At 43.6% G+C, this 18965-nt stretch overlaps 1 protein-coding gene across 2 annotated transcripts; it reads right to left on the bottom strand.

The window, feature by feature from the left end:
* Positions 1 to 948: 948 nt before the first annotated feature.
* PRDM4 (PR/SET domain 4) lies at positions 949 to 18387 on the bottom strand. Of its 2 annotated transcripts, none has more exons than XM_067308951.1 (11): positions 18308 to 18387; positions 17136 to 17269; positions 16284 to 16469; positions 13349 to 14143; positions 10052 to 10201; positions 8731 to 8849; positions 7864 to 7949; positions 6564 to 6691; positions 5694 to 6008; positions 3603 to 3771; positions 949 to 2189 (listed from the first exon to the last, which is right to left on the bottom strand). In XM_067308951.1, exons 1-11 carry the CDS (start codon positions 18316 to 18318, stop codon positions 1880 to 1882), a joined length of 2403 nt encoding a protein of 800 aa, XP_067165052.1. In that variant the 5' UTR covers positions 18319 to 18387; the 3' UTR covers positions 949 to 1879. The 2 variants fall into 2 exon arrangements, with proteins under 2 accessions (XP_067165052.1, XP_067165047.1); XM_067308946.1 differs by having other exon boundaries at positions 8731 to 8870.
* Positions 18388 to 18965: the final 578 nt, after the last annotated feature.

The raw sequence follows: 18965 nt of genomic DNA on the forward strand, positions 1-18965 counted from the left end.
GATATATAAAAAGAATTTGAATTGAAATAGGAGCTACTATGCAGAGGGGGACGAAAAGTGCTGTCAGAGCACAAAACTTAGGCAAGGATCTCAGCTAGTGACTCTGTCTTGTTCAAGCTATCTGTGTTCGTACTTGAGTTCTTAACCTCTCAAAAGCATTTTTGTGTGAAACTTGAAGGAGGAAGCAGTCTGAATATCAGCCTAACCATTGACTTAACCACTATGGTTTAGAGCAGCAGGAACCTAATTGGGGAATGTGACTCAAGCACTTTCCTCACTTTTAAAATAAACCCTGTGTCTTATCCTAGGCCAGAAGTTAAATCACATTCTTATCTTCTTGTGAAGTGTTTCCCTCTCTGCATATTGACATCCTGGAAGATGTGTATTAAAGCACTACTGCTGCAAAAATGTCCTGGGTGTCAAAGTACCTGGTATTAAAGTAGCTGTAGTATCAGTGCACATATTACTTCTTTCCATGCTAGACCATTATATCTTATACTAGTGAGGTAAAGCAAATGATAAATCACATCAATACAGAATGCTGATGGAAGAACTATAGAACAAGAAGGTCTACAGCCCCCACAGAGCTCTCTAGGGAAAATGTGGGGTAGAGGGAGAGGTATGCCTGAGCTTAGGCCATTTAGGACAAAAACTGGAGCCTCTTTCATGTGGGAAGCTCCAATAATCTTGTCAAAGAACAGACTGCAGCTGTTTGTTTTCCTTGTAGAGCAGAGCCAGAGGAGCCATACAGCACACGTACAAGACTACACTGTTGTTAAAGACCAAAGTTTTTAGCCACACATCTTCATGAAAGAGTTCTTACCCATACCTTATACCAGGAAACCTTGGGAGAGGCAGAATAAGTAAGTGGTGCTATCTATCTCTCCTCCCATCAGTACTAGAAATAAAACCCCTTTTTTCAAGAATATGTAATCATTAAAAAAAAAGAACATTAGAAAAGAAAGAGCCACATTTTAATTTTTTCAAAAGGAAAACAATTGAATGAAATACATTTTCATTCCATAAATAATAATAGCAGCAAACCCTCCCATCGCTCTAGGTGGTAAAAAGTTTACAGCACAGCAATAAAAGTAATACATACTGTAAACACTGAAAGATCATCTGTAAGCTTCTTCCTTACTGTGTCAATACAGTCTTTCCCCTCTTTCTTTACCTACTTACATGTCCTAGTGACCCAGAGCAAAAAGAGGCAATAACCACTTTCCAAAAGCCCATTTTTGATTTTCTGAATACTGCTGTAGTGGGGCAATTGCTTTGTCCACAAATGCTGATTTCACCGGCTTTTTTTTTTTTTTTTTTTAACCAAAGCATTAAATTTGTATTCTTAGCAGAGAATATCAATGCTCAGGTTTCCTTCTCTCTGCCAAACCACATCCTTCAGTTAAAAAGTATAGAAACCCCCCCCCCCCCCAAAATCAACTGACACCAACTTGTTGTTTGTTTTTTTTTACTACCATGGCTTTGGCAATTCAGGACAGTTGGCTCACAGATCACTCTAATCACTCAACTGTATTTCTGGTTTGTGGCTCTTCCCTCAAGGGACTATGCAAGGTGTCTCATGTATCCTGGCACTGGCTGGATAATCTGAGTGATTGATTTGGAAAAACAAGTATGCACAGTGTACGTGAAAAATCTCCTTGCATCAGAGTTTCTTCTTAGCAACTGTTCATTGTCAACAGTAAGTGCATGATCCATTCTCATTCAGCATTTTGGCTACAGAGTTTATTAAGTGGTGGTAGTGGGGAGACCAAAACAAAAGGAAAACTCCTCATTTGACATAAGATATTGACTGGGGAAACAAGGAAAAGATTTTTTCCTTCCACTTTCAACATCCAAGAAAATTTCCCTCTCACTTTCTTCATTTGTGTCCTGAGAGGGCATCACCTGTTGAATATACTCCATTGTTAATTCTACAGTCTTCAGTACTCATAGAGTCTATTAATTCCTCCTCTGAATCCTCCTCTTCTTCCTCTTCTGGGGCTGACAGACTGGATGTGGGGCCTTTACATATTTTTAAGTGGCGAGTGAGGTGGTATTTGGTTAGATAAGCCTTGGAGCATTTTTCACAGACGTAGTCCCTCTTTCCTTCATGTGAATTGAGATGCTTCTTCAGGTGATTTGTCCTCAGGAACAGCTTGTCACACTTGGGGCACTTGATCTGCCGTTCTCTGCAAGACATGAAAAAGTTACAGTTCACTCCTGCAGAAAGGCAGCTGACACTGTATTAAGTAGTGGGGAAGTGGTGAGAAGGAGAATAGAAGGGTTATTCTGCTTTCTCAATTTTGGTTTCAGTATGTTTGAAGTAGAAATAGTCCACAGATAACAGCAATAGTGCAGTACTGGAGTGAGAGAAAACTGCACAGCATTAACAAAACCAGTACGTTTACAAAGACCTTATTCTCTGTTCCCGCAAGACCGCTGGCAAAAGTTGAGGTTTTTTGGCTTAACTGCTAGCTTGCTACCAACTGTTTTTCTTTCCTAATGATAAATTAATGAAGAAACAATTCTATAACTTTTTTTTTTTTTTGGAGTAAGATCAAACTCATCTTAATCTCTATGTTTTGGCAAGGGCAGAAGTGTTGCTATGGTGGCAAGGTTAGTCCCTCTCCTTCCCACCCTGTAGAAACAGCAACAAAAAATGGAAAAAAAAAAAGGGGGGGGGGGAAGCTGCCAAGTGTTAACAAACCTCAGTTTGCAAATGCTAAGTTCAGGCTTACCAGAGTGTGACAGTCAAATTCTGCAGATGACTCTGCAGAACTCCTCCCACAAGTAGTGCTGCTCCTAGCTCTGGCCATAAAAAACAAACAGCAAAGCAAGTCTCTGTCTCTGATGCTAGCTGCATTATGCTGTCTCCTAGGCAGCACAGAAGAAGCAGCAATCTGATTCCAAGTGAGCAGAAGAACCAGATGCTGAAAGTGAAACAAGCAGAGGGATTAAATTTGGGCAAGCAGCCTTTAAGGGAGGAACTCAGACTGGGAGTAGCTCCAGACAGGATGGAGGAGATTCTTGGAGCAAAAAGGGAAGGATCTGTCCTGGCAGAGAGCTGAGGGACTGGGAGAGAGATCAATGGAAGAGGATCTGGGGGTGCAGATCAACCCTGCCTGACTGTGGCTGCCTCCCTGCAAGGAACCGACAAAATGCATGAATGAGACCTGGGAGGGAGGTTACAGCTGGGAATGAAGAACCTTCCTGGGCACAGAGCAAGAGACTTCACTAATGGGCTACTCAGTGAGAATACGCTTGAGGAGTTTATGATTTTTAATGGTCATGTTGGGACCTGGAAACAGTTTTCAGGAGAAAATTAAATATTAATCAAAGTGGTGAGCTCTTCAGAATGCTGTTTCACAACACAAGCTGCATGCCTGGAATTCCCTTTGTCATTAAAATACTCCAAATACTAGAACAGTCCAACTTCAGCAGAATGGCAGTAACAAGGAATTTGTCCAGATGCACTTCATTTTAGAGGATGAACCTATTCTCCCTAGGCCAAACAATTTGTAAACTGGAGATTCTCTCTCAGGCTGGTAAGCTTCGTTATTTACTGCACTGGCCAATCCAACACATCCTGTTAGATCACTTACTGTGTGTGAGTAAGTACATGCTGCTTGAGGTCCTGCCTCCGCATGAATAGCTTTTCACAGTAATCGCACTTCAGGTTCTTCTCCCCCGTGTGGATGACCATGTGCGATTCCAAGTGAGCCTTCTGGGTGAATGATTTGTCACAGAGGGTACAGCGATAATTCTTCTGACCTAGGATTACATACATGCACCCACAGAGTGAGTCAGAAGAAATACCAAGAGCAAACAAGCCTGGCCACTTCTGAAAAATAAAATTTTACACTGAGGAAAGGCAGATTCTTTGTGCAAAGGACCTATCACCACCTACAATTCCTTCCCACTCAGTATAAAGGCCTACCTAGTTACAATCCCCATTTAACTATGCAAAAAAGCAGACAGCTAATTTCATTTCATCAAAAAAAAAAAAAAGACAGACAACCTTCATGCTACTGTTTCTAACTACTGAGCCCTTCATATGGTGCATGGTCCTGCACATTGTTCCGCTAAACCCCATCCATTCCTCTTCCTCCGGTGCTTGTAGTCATTCATTCAGCTTTTCCTGTAAGATATGCTTTCTGATTCTTGTCTATGCTAACAGTGCGTCCCTATTTGGGGTGTCACAAAACACCACCAGTGTACGTGTAATAAGTTTTCCAGCAAGGAGATTCATGCAAACATTTAACAAGAGTAGGATTAATTCTTGAGTAAAAATAATCATAGCCTCCTTTTTAATACTAAGCCCAGTAGCCATCTAGTTACTGCAGCTTAGTACCTCCTCATCTCCACTAATTTCCCATTGGAACTGCATCAGATGCCTTACTGGAGCCCAGACAGATTTGATGCACTGCATTGCCTTTGTCTAAGTAAACAAGTTCTCTAACCTAACAAATATCAAGCAAGCTATCAAGATCTTTGGTACCTCTGTATTTTACCCCACTTTCTACTATCTGTAGTTCTTCCATTATTCCTTCGCAGATGCAGTTTAAAACCCTGTGTACCACTGAATTCAGGCTCACAGACTGAACACCACTTGAATCCCTATCCCACTTAGTATTTTGTGGTCATACGGTACCACACTTGCACAATCAGTTTATTAAAACTCCTTACTATTGAGCCTGCAGCTTCCTGTGCTTGACTCAAGTGCACTGAAATCCCAATTTTATTCACCTTCCAGCTTTGTCATTTCCATACCTTCACTCCCACTAGCCATTTCAACCTCACTGAAAAAATGAAGCAAAGATATCCACATTGCCTGTTTCTGGACCATACTTGATCTTTATTCCATCCCTTATCCTCACTCTGTATTGAATACATACCTTTCTTATTCCCTCTCTTCTTACACAGTTCAAAAATCTTTTGCTATTTTATTTTCCTCTAAAAGCTCTCATTCACTATCTTCTGACAACTCTTACTTTATCCCCAAAACCTCTAGAGTGATATCCAAATGCCACACAGAAGTCAACAGCATGTTCAGACTTAAATTTTGAAGCCTGACAGAGCTGGGTAACAGACTTACCCACAGTCACCAATTTCAGTCTTGTGCCATTTGCCTCAGGTGAAAAATAACTCAAGTGGGAAAGAGCAGAAGACTTGGCCCTGTACGTAAGTGTACAACCGTCTACATCACAAGCTCTCAATCCCAGTTAGCTTTTCCACATGAGTCAGAGGGAAGCCTTCATGTTAAGTTTCACCATAGCTGCCAGCACTGGATCTGCTGTGAGTGAACAAAGGGTTTCTATCTCCCAGGCCAGGCCTGACACTTCCTCCCAACTGTAATGTACTTCCACTCACCGAAAGCTATTCTGGACATTGCGTGCTGGGCCAGAACACAGGGCTAAGTACAGTTCTGTAGCATCCATACTACTGAGCCCAGCACTGTCCCACCCCAGGCCAACTACACTCTCTCAGGCAATGTCCAGGCATTACTTGGGGTCAGCATGGACTAGAAATCATTCCGATAGACCATTAGGATGCTGCCACTCTTAAGGAGGGGGCAAGAGTTTAGCTTTATGGTCATGAGCTACACCCTGCCAACTGGCCAAGGGATCAGCAAACAGGTCCTGCCCCAAAGTATTTACTAGCACAGGCTTATCTATAAAGTCCACATCCCTTACCTGTGTGTATCTTGAGGTGTGTCCGTAGGTTGCTAGGATCACTGAAAGCTTTGCTACAGAAATCACACTTGTGCGGCTTCATGCCCATGTGCCCCATGAAGTGGACGTGGAGTTTGGAAGGGGAGATGAAAGCCTGGGGGCACATGGAGCACTTCCATTTCCTTTCCTTGCCGTGGCCTGGCCCATGGCTGCTGTTGTGCCCCTGGCTGGGGAGGTGGTTGTGAATATGGCTACTCAGATGGGCCTTGAAGTCTGCGTAGGAAGCACATTCCTTTCCACAGTGACAGATGTGCACATCCGGATGTTCTGGGACACCTTTGAATACAAAAGCATCACTTTTAATGAGGCACAGCAAGGCCTAACAGAGAGTGAGCATGACCCAAGTTAACACTTTGCCCCAGTAGCAAAGGCAGTTGAAGAGATTTTCACTCCAGCTCCCTTCAGTGGTGGTGCTTCCTTCTTAGCACTTTCAGGCAGGTCATTTCAACTGTTTTGTGGGGCCATGCTTTGGACTGGTTTTGAGCACAACTCCACCAAACCCAAATTAGCACAACTGAAGGTGGGGAGGGTGGGAACATCTTCAACTAGCAAAATTCCCTTAGCACCAGATGGATGAACAACAGAAAAACAACCCTTTTTCTTCAAAACTGAAATCTTTTACTCCTGATCAGCAGAATTAGACAGGAAACATTTCTTGTAAATGATGGTACTCCTGTAGCAATGAAATATAAAAAGGGAGTGTGATGTGTACCGGTAGGAACTGGCACAGAACATACAGCACTCCCAAGTCACAGTACCCAGAGATGGTACTAAAAGGTAATTTGAGCTGAGTGCTCCCTGCAAAGCCAACAAAGGTCAGTGCTTACTTACCAAGCTGCCGTGCGTAGTGCCGGCTATAATAAAAGAGAAGCTCATGTTCAGGTGGGATGTCCCGCGAGGTGCAAAAGTAAATTTTTCCATCATGAGGATAAGCTACCAGATTCTGCTCTTCCCGGTTCCTACAGCAATAAGGACAATAAAGAAAAAAAACTCTCCAGAAATACTCACTTTTTGACGGGGAAAAAAAAGGGGAAATTCCTATTAATAGGCAATAAGAGAACCTCAAAGACCTGTCAGCACTTTGTGAAAATTTTCACTTTTGTCACTTCTTTATTAATTATTTAAAAAAAAAAGGACCTTGAGAGCCAACTCAGTCCAGTAAGCCATAAAACATTCATGACACTGAAATATGTTGCAGAGAAAATAACAGAGACTGGAGTAGGTTGAGGGAAAAGAGTTGGTGACCTCTTAAGAAAAAAATTAAAAAACAAATATATTTTTTCATAATAAACCCCTTAAGAAATAAAGAACACACAAGGGGGAAAAATATATATATATAAAAAATATATATATATTTTTTATATATATATATATATATATATATATATATATATATCAGGAAAGCCTTAAAGCAAAGTTATCTTCAAAAATAACTCTTGGAGAACATTTCCAAGATGTGATAATTCATCTTCTGAAGCTGTATGCCTGTGTTCCCATTATCTGAAACCAGAAAAAGCACTGCCACACTGCAATGGAAGATCAAGCATCAGCTTCTTGACTCCTGCATACTGGAGCGATGAAATGAATTGCAGGGAAAACCTACTTTCTGTCACAGAGCAATAGCAGAGGTCCAGCTTTCTCACTGGCCCACATATGGAGCAATACTGATGTCAGCCTGCATAGTTTCTCACTCTAAAAAGACCAAAAAGGACAGCTCTCGGGATCTGTAAGAGTTTGGATCTTCAAGCCAAAAGAACCCAGGGACACATCACTAACACAGGTCAAACACAAAAGAAGCCAGTCAATACCATCTTCACAGATATATCTGGAAGGAATGAGACAGAAAGACGACAGTAACAAGCTAACATTCAGGAAGAAAATAGAAAGAACCTGGTATAAAGCTTTAAAGCAAGGAAAACAAAGTGTCCAGATAGGTCTCCGCTGGGTACTCTCTTTCATTGCTCCCCTCCCCAGTCCAAGATGCCTAGAAAACTCCCAGGTGCCACTTGGACTTGAACTCTCTACCCATCTGGGCAGTCAGCACAGCAGGTTGCACGTTCTCCTGCACAGCCTCCTATAAGCCCACGTCCCAGTAGCCAAAGCTACTTAGCACAGGACAGATGGCTCCTACCTGGCTTTGTGTACAAACATCATCCAATTGCATTCATTTTCATCAGTCATAATGATGCAGAACTCCAGGACGCCACTGTGATAGATCTAACGGGAAAAACAAACAAAAAAATCCACACCAAAACGCAATGTTAGGGTAAAATGCGGCAACAGAAACAGTCAAAGACAGCTTCTTTCTTTAAGAGAGGAAGCGTTTACTTAGACTGAGCAGTGAAGTCTCCATTCCCGCTGCCAAGATCACAGCCCTGTTCTTACTCCTTATTTGCCCTTTCACACAGGAATCCTGACCTCTCCACTACCCAGGAGGCTAGAAAAACTGTTTATCAGCAACTTTCCCACTCACCACTTTTAGCTCCCAGCAGAAATGCATTTGGCTGTTTTTCTTACAAGTTAAACTTATGAATAATAGTATCTGGGCAAACAGTACATGCTTTATTTTATACAGACCACTTTTATTTTCTCAACATGAACTGATGAGAAAAAGAAAGCTTTAAAGTAGCTTTCCTACAGCAAATGATTAATCACCTGTGGGAACTTTCAACAAACAATGATATAAAGCAAATAAACAAATGCTGCCCTAGAAATTGATATACAATCTTTGCTACAATTCCACAGAGATACTGGAAACCACAAACAGCCCTTTAAAAGAAAAGGTGTTAAAGGTTGTTGTACTTCAGGACTGATTACCAGTATATTACATGCTGTATGGGTCTGCTGTGCGGGTAATAAGTATTAAGCAATCAAACAAATTGCTGAAATAGGTCTAACTTCAGGTGAGGATGATAATGTTAAAGCTGCTGTGTCCTGTGGTGGCTTTCACAAGACACAGGCACACTTGCAGGATTTGTGAGCCGTAACATCCACTCACCTTCCAGATGTGACTGGCTGCTTTGTCCGTCCAGTCAGCCTCCTCCAAAGAATGGCTTTGCTGCCCGATCAAAGGTCCAAAACAAGTCTTTACAGGAATGGTTTCTCGTGTCCACACACCTATCAGTAGAAGATAAACATCTGCAGAAATCAATTATAGAAACAACTAATCATGCATAACAAGGAGATGGGAGGTTTATGAGATAACGCTCCAAGAGTAATATCTAAGCACAAGATCATCAAAGCTTCTACTTCACATGTAGAACACACCTACTGCAGAAACAAGAACCACCACCACCACATGACACTATTGGGAGCCGCTTTGTTGTAATTACAAATACTTATTTTGTTTGTCAAAAGCAAGTAATTTACTTTCCAGTAAGCTATAAGAACTAAGATCCTAACCACTTGTACCAATTAAAATTTTCATTGCACTTTCTGCAGAAGCAGAAAATACTAGTTTCAGTAACTACATTTCGCCTACCTAATCCCCAGGAATTTCCAGAATTGTTGCTGGGCATTGTTAAGCAGCTTCTGCATTTCTCCCCAGAGGCAGCTGTATTTCTGTCATGGGCAGAGGGATTCCTGCGTGTATATTATTTATTATTAAACACTTATATATATAGGTCTACAAGAATACACTGAATAGCTTTCAGGAATACACTGGAAACTAGTGCAGCTTGAAAAGAACAGATGTAATCTACTCTTAACAAGCAGCATCACTAAGCAAGCCAATAATCACATTCTTCTCTAGCCTTCAGATCTTTAGAGTATTGTACTGTACTCTTCGATTTCCAGGTGTCAATGGCATGAAATACAGTAACAAGGTCCACATCCAATGACAAGGTCACAGTCTACATGCCAAATGCAAATGAGGGAGGAAGAAGAGAAAAGAGGCACTTGTGATCAATTCTCCAATGAGAGCATCCAGAAGACGTAGCAAACGAGGCTGATGAACAAGAAATCTCCTCCATTATTTCTAATCATTATCTTCCCCAAAACTGCAGTTACTATAATGTTTTCCCAAAAAGCTGTGCCTGGGCAGTTTAGCACATGGTAAGAATAAACATCATACTTGGCTTGTTCTTGACCCTACCAAGTATTTCAGCTAATACTCTGTGGCAGCACCCCAAGAATCTAAACAGTGACCAGAGGACAAGCAGCTCTTACATAATATAAGAAGTCATGGGGATTACAAAAGAGGGAACCACCTCTCTATGGCAGTGTATCTTTCCCATATTAAAATCCCTAAGGTTTGCGATTTCGGGAGGTGGATGTATTTTAAACTGCTCCATAGAAACATACAGTAATTCGATTCTTACCCACTTCAGCTCCCATGATAGACTGTCGGAGGACAAGCTGCTTAGGGAGAGAAAGCCTGGCACGGCTCTCTATCGGGGTGTCAGGAACAAAGGTGACAGGCCCATGATCTGGGCAGTCTGAGGGATATGCCTTGTCACACAGCGTGCACCCTGCAGAGAGGGAAAGGGACAACAGGGATCAAAAGGATGCAACAGCCCCTGTGGTGCCGTCAGCTCCCGACCAACATGTTTCGGCTCAGTCCCTGCCAGAGATGTTTTGTCTGAACTCATACAAGGGGTACAGAACTTGAAAGGTAAAAATCCTATAATGTTCAAAGAGCAGGCTGCTTCTGTGTGGTTTAACACATCAGCTTTACCAGCTTTTACTCAGAAGAACATGAATCACTTGACTACAGTCAGGTAGTACATGTGGCTGCTCCTATCCAATTCAGATCAAACATGAGGATTTCCTACTCACCTTACTGATGGTAACTTAATCTTCTAGACTTATCCCTACAGGGGCAATCTAGCCATGGGACAGAGTCCGCTCTTCACCAAAACTACTACAATACTCTGATGGCAGTCTCCCCAAAGCTGGCATTAATACTAATGATGGAGAGAGCCCTTTTCTTTCAGATCACAAGTGAAATTTCTTCTATTGGCAGGTAAAAAAAAAAAAAAACACAAGTCAGACCAAACCAAACACTGCCTGACTGGTTAAGTTTTCTGAATTTACCAGAAACACAAGTGTTTTCTTGCATGTAAAACCTCAAGGATAATCACGCACAGGGACAGGAAGGTCTTCTTTCTAAAATTCTTCTAATTTGAACCCACATATCCCCTTATTTCCAATTAAATTCAGACAATGCACAGGTTTTCATGGCAGCAGAAACCTGGCCTCATTGTTGCTCTTGAAGGGCCTACTGCGGTAAACTCATGTAGTACCTTTATGAGATGTCACTGAATGGAACAAAAACATAGGTCCAAGAACAGGCAGTAGCATCATTCTTCCAGTCTGTCATTCAGCTTAAGTACTGCTGATAAATAAACCACTGGAAGATATTTTTATGCAGTCCAATAATTTCAGGAAAAAGCACAGCATAAAACACTTCTAGAAACATTCCTGTCATTTTACTTCTATATAAAAGGAGCAATGAACACCCATTCAGCAACCACTCTCCTGATGAATCTTTCTTCTTCTGAACAGCTAATTAAGCAGAGTCTCCACAAAGACTTTTTTTGTCCTCTTTAGGCTCAACTTTGGTATGACAGACTTATTGCAGAAGCAATCTTCACCTGGCATAAACAACAGCTTCATTAATTTTTTTGGGGGGGGTAGGGGGGGAGAGAGAGCTTTGGGGATAATCCCTTAATATGTCAGACTACTGTAATCTGGCCCCATACAAAGTACAAATTAAGCAACTAAAAATTTAGAGATATGTAGGTACAATTACTTAGGTAGAGCTTGTATAATATTTGCTTCATGTGTACACATGACATGTAGAAGTACTGCAACCACAACAACCAGACCTGAGTAAGGAGAAACACTGTTCGTAACAGTTGTTTTTAGCCTTGCATATCACAGACCACTGGGGGTTCATGGACTAGCCCCAACGAGGCAAAAAGGAAGAAAAGCAAGTTTTAGGCATGTGACATTTCTAAAGGGGTTCACACCTCCACCTGCAAAGGTTTAGGGTTCCATACATTTTTTAAGATGATGAATAAATCCCCACATTCTAAGGCATGTGCAATATACTGTTTCCTTTTCACCTTCTTCCCTGCCAAATAATGCAAGGAAATCACAGTGTTTTACTTCTCTGATTTAGGCACCCATGACTGCAAACAAAGGTGACAAGTACTACTTAATGTTTTACAAAATCTTTCTGCAAAAGGCCCCAACCCCTGCTTTCCCAGTGAGGAAAGATCATCAACAGGCTCTAAGACAACTCCTCCTCCTTGTTGTCACTCATCCAAAAATTCATGTTTTACTCAGGAGAAGTTTAAAAACAACAACAAAAAGTTAAAATATAAACCTTTCCAAGCGAAAGATCTATTTTGCAAATCACATGAAAGCTCTAGGAGTGGAACAGCTATTATAATATCTTACCAATGGGGAATGTCAGCTAGGAAACAGCTTTAGACTAGTTTAAATATAGCAACAATAAACTGGCACACCAAACCTCTCTGGAGTGAATGAGAGAAGGGATTTCATCACTGGCATTGTGGATATCAAAGTATTTTGATTGTTATTTGTTCAACATGCCCTTATAGTCAGCAACAGATGCTAGTATGAACTTCTGAGGGCATCAGTTGTGAAACTTTTCCACTAAGAGTTATAATTTTATCATAGTTCTAAACCCACCTGATTTTAAGTTATATTTCACCACAAAAAAATGGAAGTTTTGTTCAAGTGCCTGACTAGATTCAGAGGACTATGCACCTAAATTCCACCTCTCACATTGCTAACACTGTTTCTTTCAACTTCTTTAAAAAGATCTGCAGGCAAAGCTTGTCATAAGAATCTGACAGATACAGGACCAGTTTGCGTGCAAAGGCAGCACTCAGCACTCCTACCACAACAAACAAAACTGAATATAAAAGCTGGCCTTACACTTCAGTGGCAGGAAGCCAGTCATGCCGCTGCTGGAAGTTCAAAGACCTCTGTCCCAGCAAATGAGAACTCCACAGTTCTCGAACACCACCCCTTTAACTGTGACAGGATCAAGAGAGTGCAATGTCCAGTGCTCCTCTCTTCCCAGGAGATCAGCTAACTTCTGCACTGAAGTCCTTTGATGAGAATAATTAGAAACATTAAAAACTTCCCTCCCTTTCTGCTCTTCTTTCCAGTAGGTCCTGTTGATAACCATATTTTCACAATGATTGTTCAAGGTTTAATTTTACAAAAATCACACATTATACTCAACAATTATACAAACATGAGGAAGTGTACAGCGTGGGCATTTTTTTAAGGGAGCAAGAAGAGTCATTTTTGAAGTGACTTTACAAAACAACAGTCTCATTGCAAAGGGCAGTATCAGCTATCTACAAAAGCCAAGAGGCTCGTAAGGAATTACACTTCCAACCTCAGGGTGGCATGGGAAATGGATACAAAGAGAAGAATGCTAAACCATCCCATTACTCCTACTAGTCAGAGGTTAATCCGCAATTGCAGATGTCCAGCTTTTCTGGACTAGTTAAAAGAAATGTAAGTTTCTTTCACCAGAGATCTGTAAGACTGCTGGCAAGAGACCTCTCCTCCCTCCAGACAAGAGCTGCATAACAAACCCTACCCCAAGAAAGCAGCAAATGCACACTTACATATGGTGAACAAGGTAGCCATGTTCTCCTTGTTTGAATTGGAGTCTTCCATTTGCAGAGAGGATGGTACGAAGGCAAGATTGTCTGCAGACACGTCCACGTGACTTGGCCCCATGGCTACTTCCTGATTTATGGAAGACACCGCCACCGGCTCAAGGCTGAGGCCCACTTCATGCAAGGCTACAGAGTCCAAGGAAGCTAGATTGTGTGAGGTAGAGAGCGCCACACTCACAGAGTTGGTGCTCATGGCCACAGTATGAATGGAGTCATTTAGTGTGCTGTCCGATATTCCAGTCACTCGCCCGGCGATGTGGTCGGGCTCCATGACAACGGGGAGTTCCAAAGTGCTACTGTGAATGGGGATGACGCCGCCGTGCCCCACAGCATCCGACGTCAAGTTACTGCCCACCGTGTCTACGGCTAAAGGTTCGTGATTCCGGGAGCCATTTGGCATCTGCGAATGATCCCCAGCTACGTCATCCATCGTAAGCTCCTCCGTCATCCCATCCGTAGAGATTGGGCTGGTTACTCTCGAAACACTCTCCATAGTGATTGTCGTATCCAGTGTTACTTCGTGGCTGTCACTAGGATGCAGACTTTGAGCACCATGCGCGTTCACTGTGCGAGAGTCCATGGAGACAATCCCTGGTTCCAGCCCCACGGATCCACTGGGCTGGTACGGATCTAGGGCTGAGGGATTATTGGGGACTGACAATGCTGGATTGCTATCAACATTTATAGTGTTGGGATGGATGTACTGAGGTGGAGGTCTGTCAGCCAAGTAAGATAAGATACCTGACAGAATGAGAGGGGAAAATAGAAGAAGGTGAGATGACATCTCACTCATTTAAACATTTGACAATGACATCTCATTTAAACAAAGAGCCAGTCCCTGCAGTACACTACATTAAGACCTAGATCCCTGAAGACACTCTATACATGATGTCCAATTAAGGACTAAAACATGGCTCACAAACTTATGCCTACCAGACTCTCTTTCCAAGGTGTCATTTGACAACGAAAACAGAGTTTCCATCCAATAAAGCCAGCCTCTACTTGTTTGTCATATTCTGAACAGCCAAGTTTCCAGCAGCATTTAACCTACGCTCCTTAGTACACAAACTGAATCAGAAAGGAGTTCCTCACATTTTAGTTATAATTTTTCATTCTCAAGAAATAGCTCACAAAAGATGAAAGACTGATGGTAGAATTAAACATTTCATAATCCCTGGTTACTCTTTGCTAAGAATATGGGAAGTAGAAACAGCTCTCCAAGATATATCTTCTTTGCTTAGGTGTTTAAGTTTTAACAATGACTAATTCCTCTAAGACTAAATAACACAATTGTCTCTCTCAGAGCTCAACAGTTGCAATCCTGAAGGACCAAGCTAAGGTCTCTCAAAGGTATCCTGAGTTACCCGCTCTCTTTCCTTAAATTAAAAGCATAAAACCTACCAAGGTCCTGATAGCCTGAGAACCAGTTTGAGAATTTAAATTATAAACCCCAACATCTTTTCTGGTAGCTCTGGAAAGCTCTTCAAAACGTCAGACAACCTTGTAACTTAAGATATGAAGAAACACTGACCTACACTTACATACTACCAACTTCTCTTGTTGGACAAAGCTGAAAGGTCTTTGGAGGAAATACATCAGCACATTTGTGTAAACAGTACTTCCAGTGGAGACAGAGAAAGATTTTGCAGATTCTGCAAGATCTGAGTCAGCACGTTTCTTTTTGGCCTTGAACCCTATGAGCCATTTGCTCTGTACAAACTTTCCATTCAAATATGGACATTATCACTAATATGCATGTATGGATAGTCTTCCTGCAACAGTGGAATAACCCCACAAAAAAGGCTGAGCCAAGAAATTAGTAATAAACAGTTTCATTTAATCAACGGTATCAAATATTTCTGCATGGAATACTGCCATGTGGCTTGAACAAGGGAGATTCTTGAAGGCAGTAAGATGACTGACAAAAGAGCCCTATGAAACATCAAATAATCATCAAGCAGCTTACAAGGAAAAAATATATTTCTGCATAAATTATTCCAGCTCAGAAGAATGGCAAATACCCTTGGCCCTCAGATGCACTGGCTCCTCCTCTGCCCTTTGGCCACAGGCACTTAGTAGGAAAGGCTACTCCTAAATAGGTAAGTTCAGCCACCAGTTGCAGGTAGTTGGATGGGATCTAATACGGGCTGCTGTATTTCTTTTCCTAATCCAGGCTAAACCAACAACACTCACTGTGCGACCTTGAAGTTTATCTACCCTCTTCCACAATGTCAATCATAGCTATAAAGGAAAACAAGGAGGACATTTAAAGCTCAAATTTCTGTGTCTTGATGTACTTGCATGTAAAATTTTACATTTACACTCTAAAATGCATGCTAGAGGGAAACTGAGATAGAAATCAGTATGTTAGACCTTTGGAAACCAGCCTTGAACAATAATGAAAAAATCTGTGCCATGGACTAAAGTGGTGGGAACGAGCCCAAACTCCTCACTGAAGGCTTGTTCTTTTTAAGCTTTGAACTACTGCAACCGAGCATTATGCCCCTATCAATGTGTTACTTCAGACTACAGGAGAAAATAAAAAACAGCAGCAGTTTTCAGACTACAACAGGCCACTTAAGATCGAAACCAGGCATGCCTTGCTTTATTTATAAGATCAACAGAAAACAACGCGAGGAGAAATCAGAGATTTAGTTTAAGTAGCAAATGCCCTGCAATTCTCTTCATATTTTTATATAAAAAGACAGAGAGACATAAAAGAAAAATACAGGTGCATAAATGACACAGACTTCAAACAAACTCAGTGAATTTACAGCTCCACAAAATACTCATTTAGTCTTGCCTGCTTCAGGCCTGCCTCCACGTCGCTCTTAACACAATCTCTCTCTGTGTTCCCATCCATCAGCACCAGACTACTTACCAGGTAGAATGTGTCTAAAATAGCTGCTCTCCAGGTGTGGGTACGGTGGTGGAGGTAGGGTGTAGTTTCTCTCTGGTATACCACACATCACTCCTCGATCCCCAATACCCATTGGGAGCATCAGAGACAGAGCAGAGGGCAAGGAACTCAAGGAAGGGCCCAAGTTTGGAATTGCAACAGGCAACCCTGCAAAAGAAAATGCCCATTTAAACTCAATGGAACTATTTGAGCTTATGAAAAAATAACCAAAGAGGCTTTCTGATTGCTTAGAAGTTCACTATGGAAGCACAGTATGGTATTTTCAAAGCAAGGTGACAAGCTTCAAAGAAAGGATCACAGTTATTAGACTGAGGGGCATGCCTGAATGTGGCTAGATCTTTTTTGGATTTATTATGTAGGGTCTGTTTCTGCTTTGCAAATGTCTGTGGAGCCCCTTAAAAAAAACAAGTTAAGAAAACAGTTTTGCTTTACAGGTTAAAACAAAAAAATCATTATTTCCACACAAGTGAAAATAGACAAAGATGGAGACAGATTTGCAGCTACAGTTCACATTTCAAAAGACTCTGCTACCACGCACCTAAACACAGTGCAAAACACCCCATTAGAACAAAATAAGATTCCCATTAAGGTATAGGCCTGGTAAGCACACGTCCCTTTTGCTTCACCCCATAAGCAACGGTTTACGGTCTATCCTTCCACAATGCTACGCCAATCACCTGATGAGCCATGAGATCCACTATAGCACAGGACTTGCTATCAGAGCAAACGTTGCTACCAACTGTGAACTTCCACGTGAAGTGTAAAACACAGAGCACCAGCCTTCATACCCTTTGTGGGAGCTTCCCCCTTTACCTGGTGCTGGTATGGCGTTGTGAGTGGGTGATGCTGCCAATCCCAAGTGACTCCCTGAGACGGGCAGGGCATTGCTCACAGAGGGGGAGGTCAGCTGGTCCATCCCTACAGGACTCAAGTTCATTTCATTCATTCTGGGGGACAGGGAACAGAGAGAGGATGAGGAAGAGAAAAAAAAAAAAAAGTGCAAGAGAGAGAAACAGAAGCAGCAACATTCCTGATTACTGTACTGTGATGAAGAAGGGCTGAGCAAACAAACTTAAAACCAGATATTGACACATTAAAACTCTGCCTTAGAAAGCTAAGCATATGACACATTATTCACACTAAGATCATGATGTGATCGATACATATTGATATTAGATACCAATATCCAGGATTTAAAAGCCAGTTCCAAAACACAAATCAGACCATAGCTGTCTACAGTTGTCTAGAAAACAGGGCTTCACTCCTTATAGTCAAAGCCATTGTGATTTAAGTATTGTGAATGCAGACCAATCTGCAAGCTGCATGTCACAAATGTTTGGACAACAGCATCTGATTTATATTTCATAACTTCTGAAATCCACATTCATGTCCGTAGTTCCTCCTCTGTTCATGGGAGAGGAGTGGGAAAGATCACTTAAAACTGGCAATGGACACAAAATCTCTGATTCACCATCAATCTGAACCAGGCCAGTAGGAACAAGAGTCACCTCTGCAAAACAGCCATTTTACAGAGTTTTAATAGGCTACCTTGGCCTGGCTCTTAACTGGCACATGCTCCTCTCACACAAAAAAAACAGGCACGACGGATGACACAATATTTCAGCGGGACACCGAGGGGCCGCTGTCACCTCCCCGCTGTGAGCGGCTCCTGGAGCCCTGTCCGGAGCCCCGCACGCCCTGGCACGCTTGCAGGGCTGCCGAGCAGCAGTCTGGAGGGCCGGAGAGGCGGGCGATGCCTACAGCGGTCATAACCCTCCGCAGAAATGAAGGGCCGATTCAAGGCCCATTCTCGCCCCTCGCAACGGCAGGCCCGGCCATCGCGCTGCCCCCCGGCCGCGGCCCCCCCGCCCCGCCTCACGGCGCCGCGGGGACGGTGCCCGGGGGTCCCTCTGCCGCCGAGGCCCGCGCGCCCCCCCAGCCCGCCCGGCCCCGGCCGCGGCCCCGGCGGCCGCGAGGGCGCTCACCTGGGGTGCATGGGGCCCGGTGCCGGCGCGGCGCCTCTGCCGGCGGCGGAGCGGCCGCCGCCGCCGCCGCATGGGGCCCCTCAGCCCCGGCCCGCCGCCGCCCCTAGGGCAGGCGCCAGCCCCCGCCGCGCGGCCCGGGCCCCGCGGGCCAGCCCCAGCCCCAGCGCCGGCCCCAGCGCGGCCGCAGCCCCGGCCCCAACCGCCGCCACCGCCTCCTGGGCGGGCCCCGAGCGGCGCCGGCCCCGCTGGCGCGGGGGAAGGAAGGAGGGAGGAAGGCAGGGGGAGGCGGTGATGGCGGCGGCCGTGATGGCGGCGGCGCAGGGGGGCGCTTCCGCCGCCAGGAAGCGCCGCCGCCGCCGCCCCGGCCCTGCCGGTGCCCGCCGCCGGCTTTCCCTACGGCCTCGGGCCCGGCGGCAGCTGCCCCGCGGCCTTCCCCCAGCGCAGGCCTGGGCCGCCCGGTGGCCTCGCACAGGCCGTCGTCGGTGTAGAGCTGGGCCGCCTTGCAGCTCTGTTACGCCGACTGCCCTGTCCTGTGATCCTTTCCTTAAAGGTTAATTCCGGAGTTTTGCATGAAAAGTTATTACGAGCAGGAGAATATTACTAAAATAAGAAATAGAAGAAGGAAATATGAAAAGCAGAACTGTCCTGGAAGCTCTTT

This window comes from Apteryx mantelli, chromosome 1 (genome assembly GCF_036417845.1).
Source record: "Apteryx mantelli isolate bAptMan1 chromosome 1, bAptMan1.hap1, whole genome shotgun sequence".
Lineage (NCBI taxonomy): Eukaryota > Metazoa > Chordata > Aves > Apterygiformes > Apterygidae > Apteryx > Apteryx mantelli.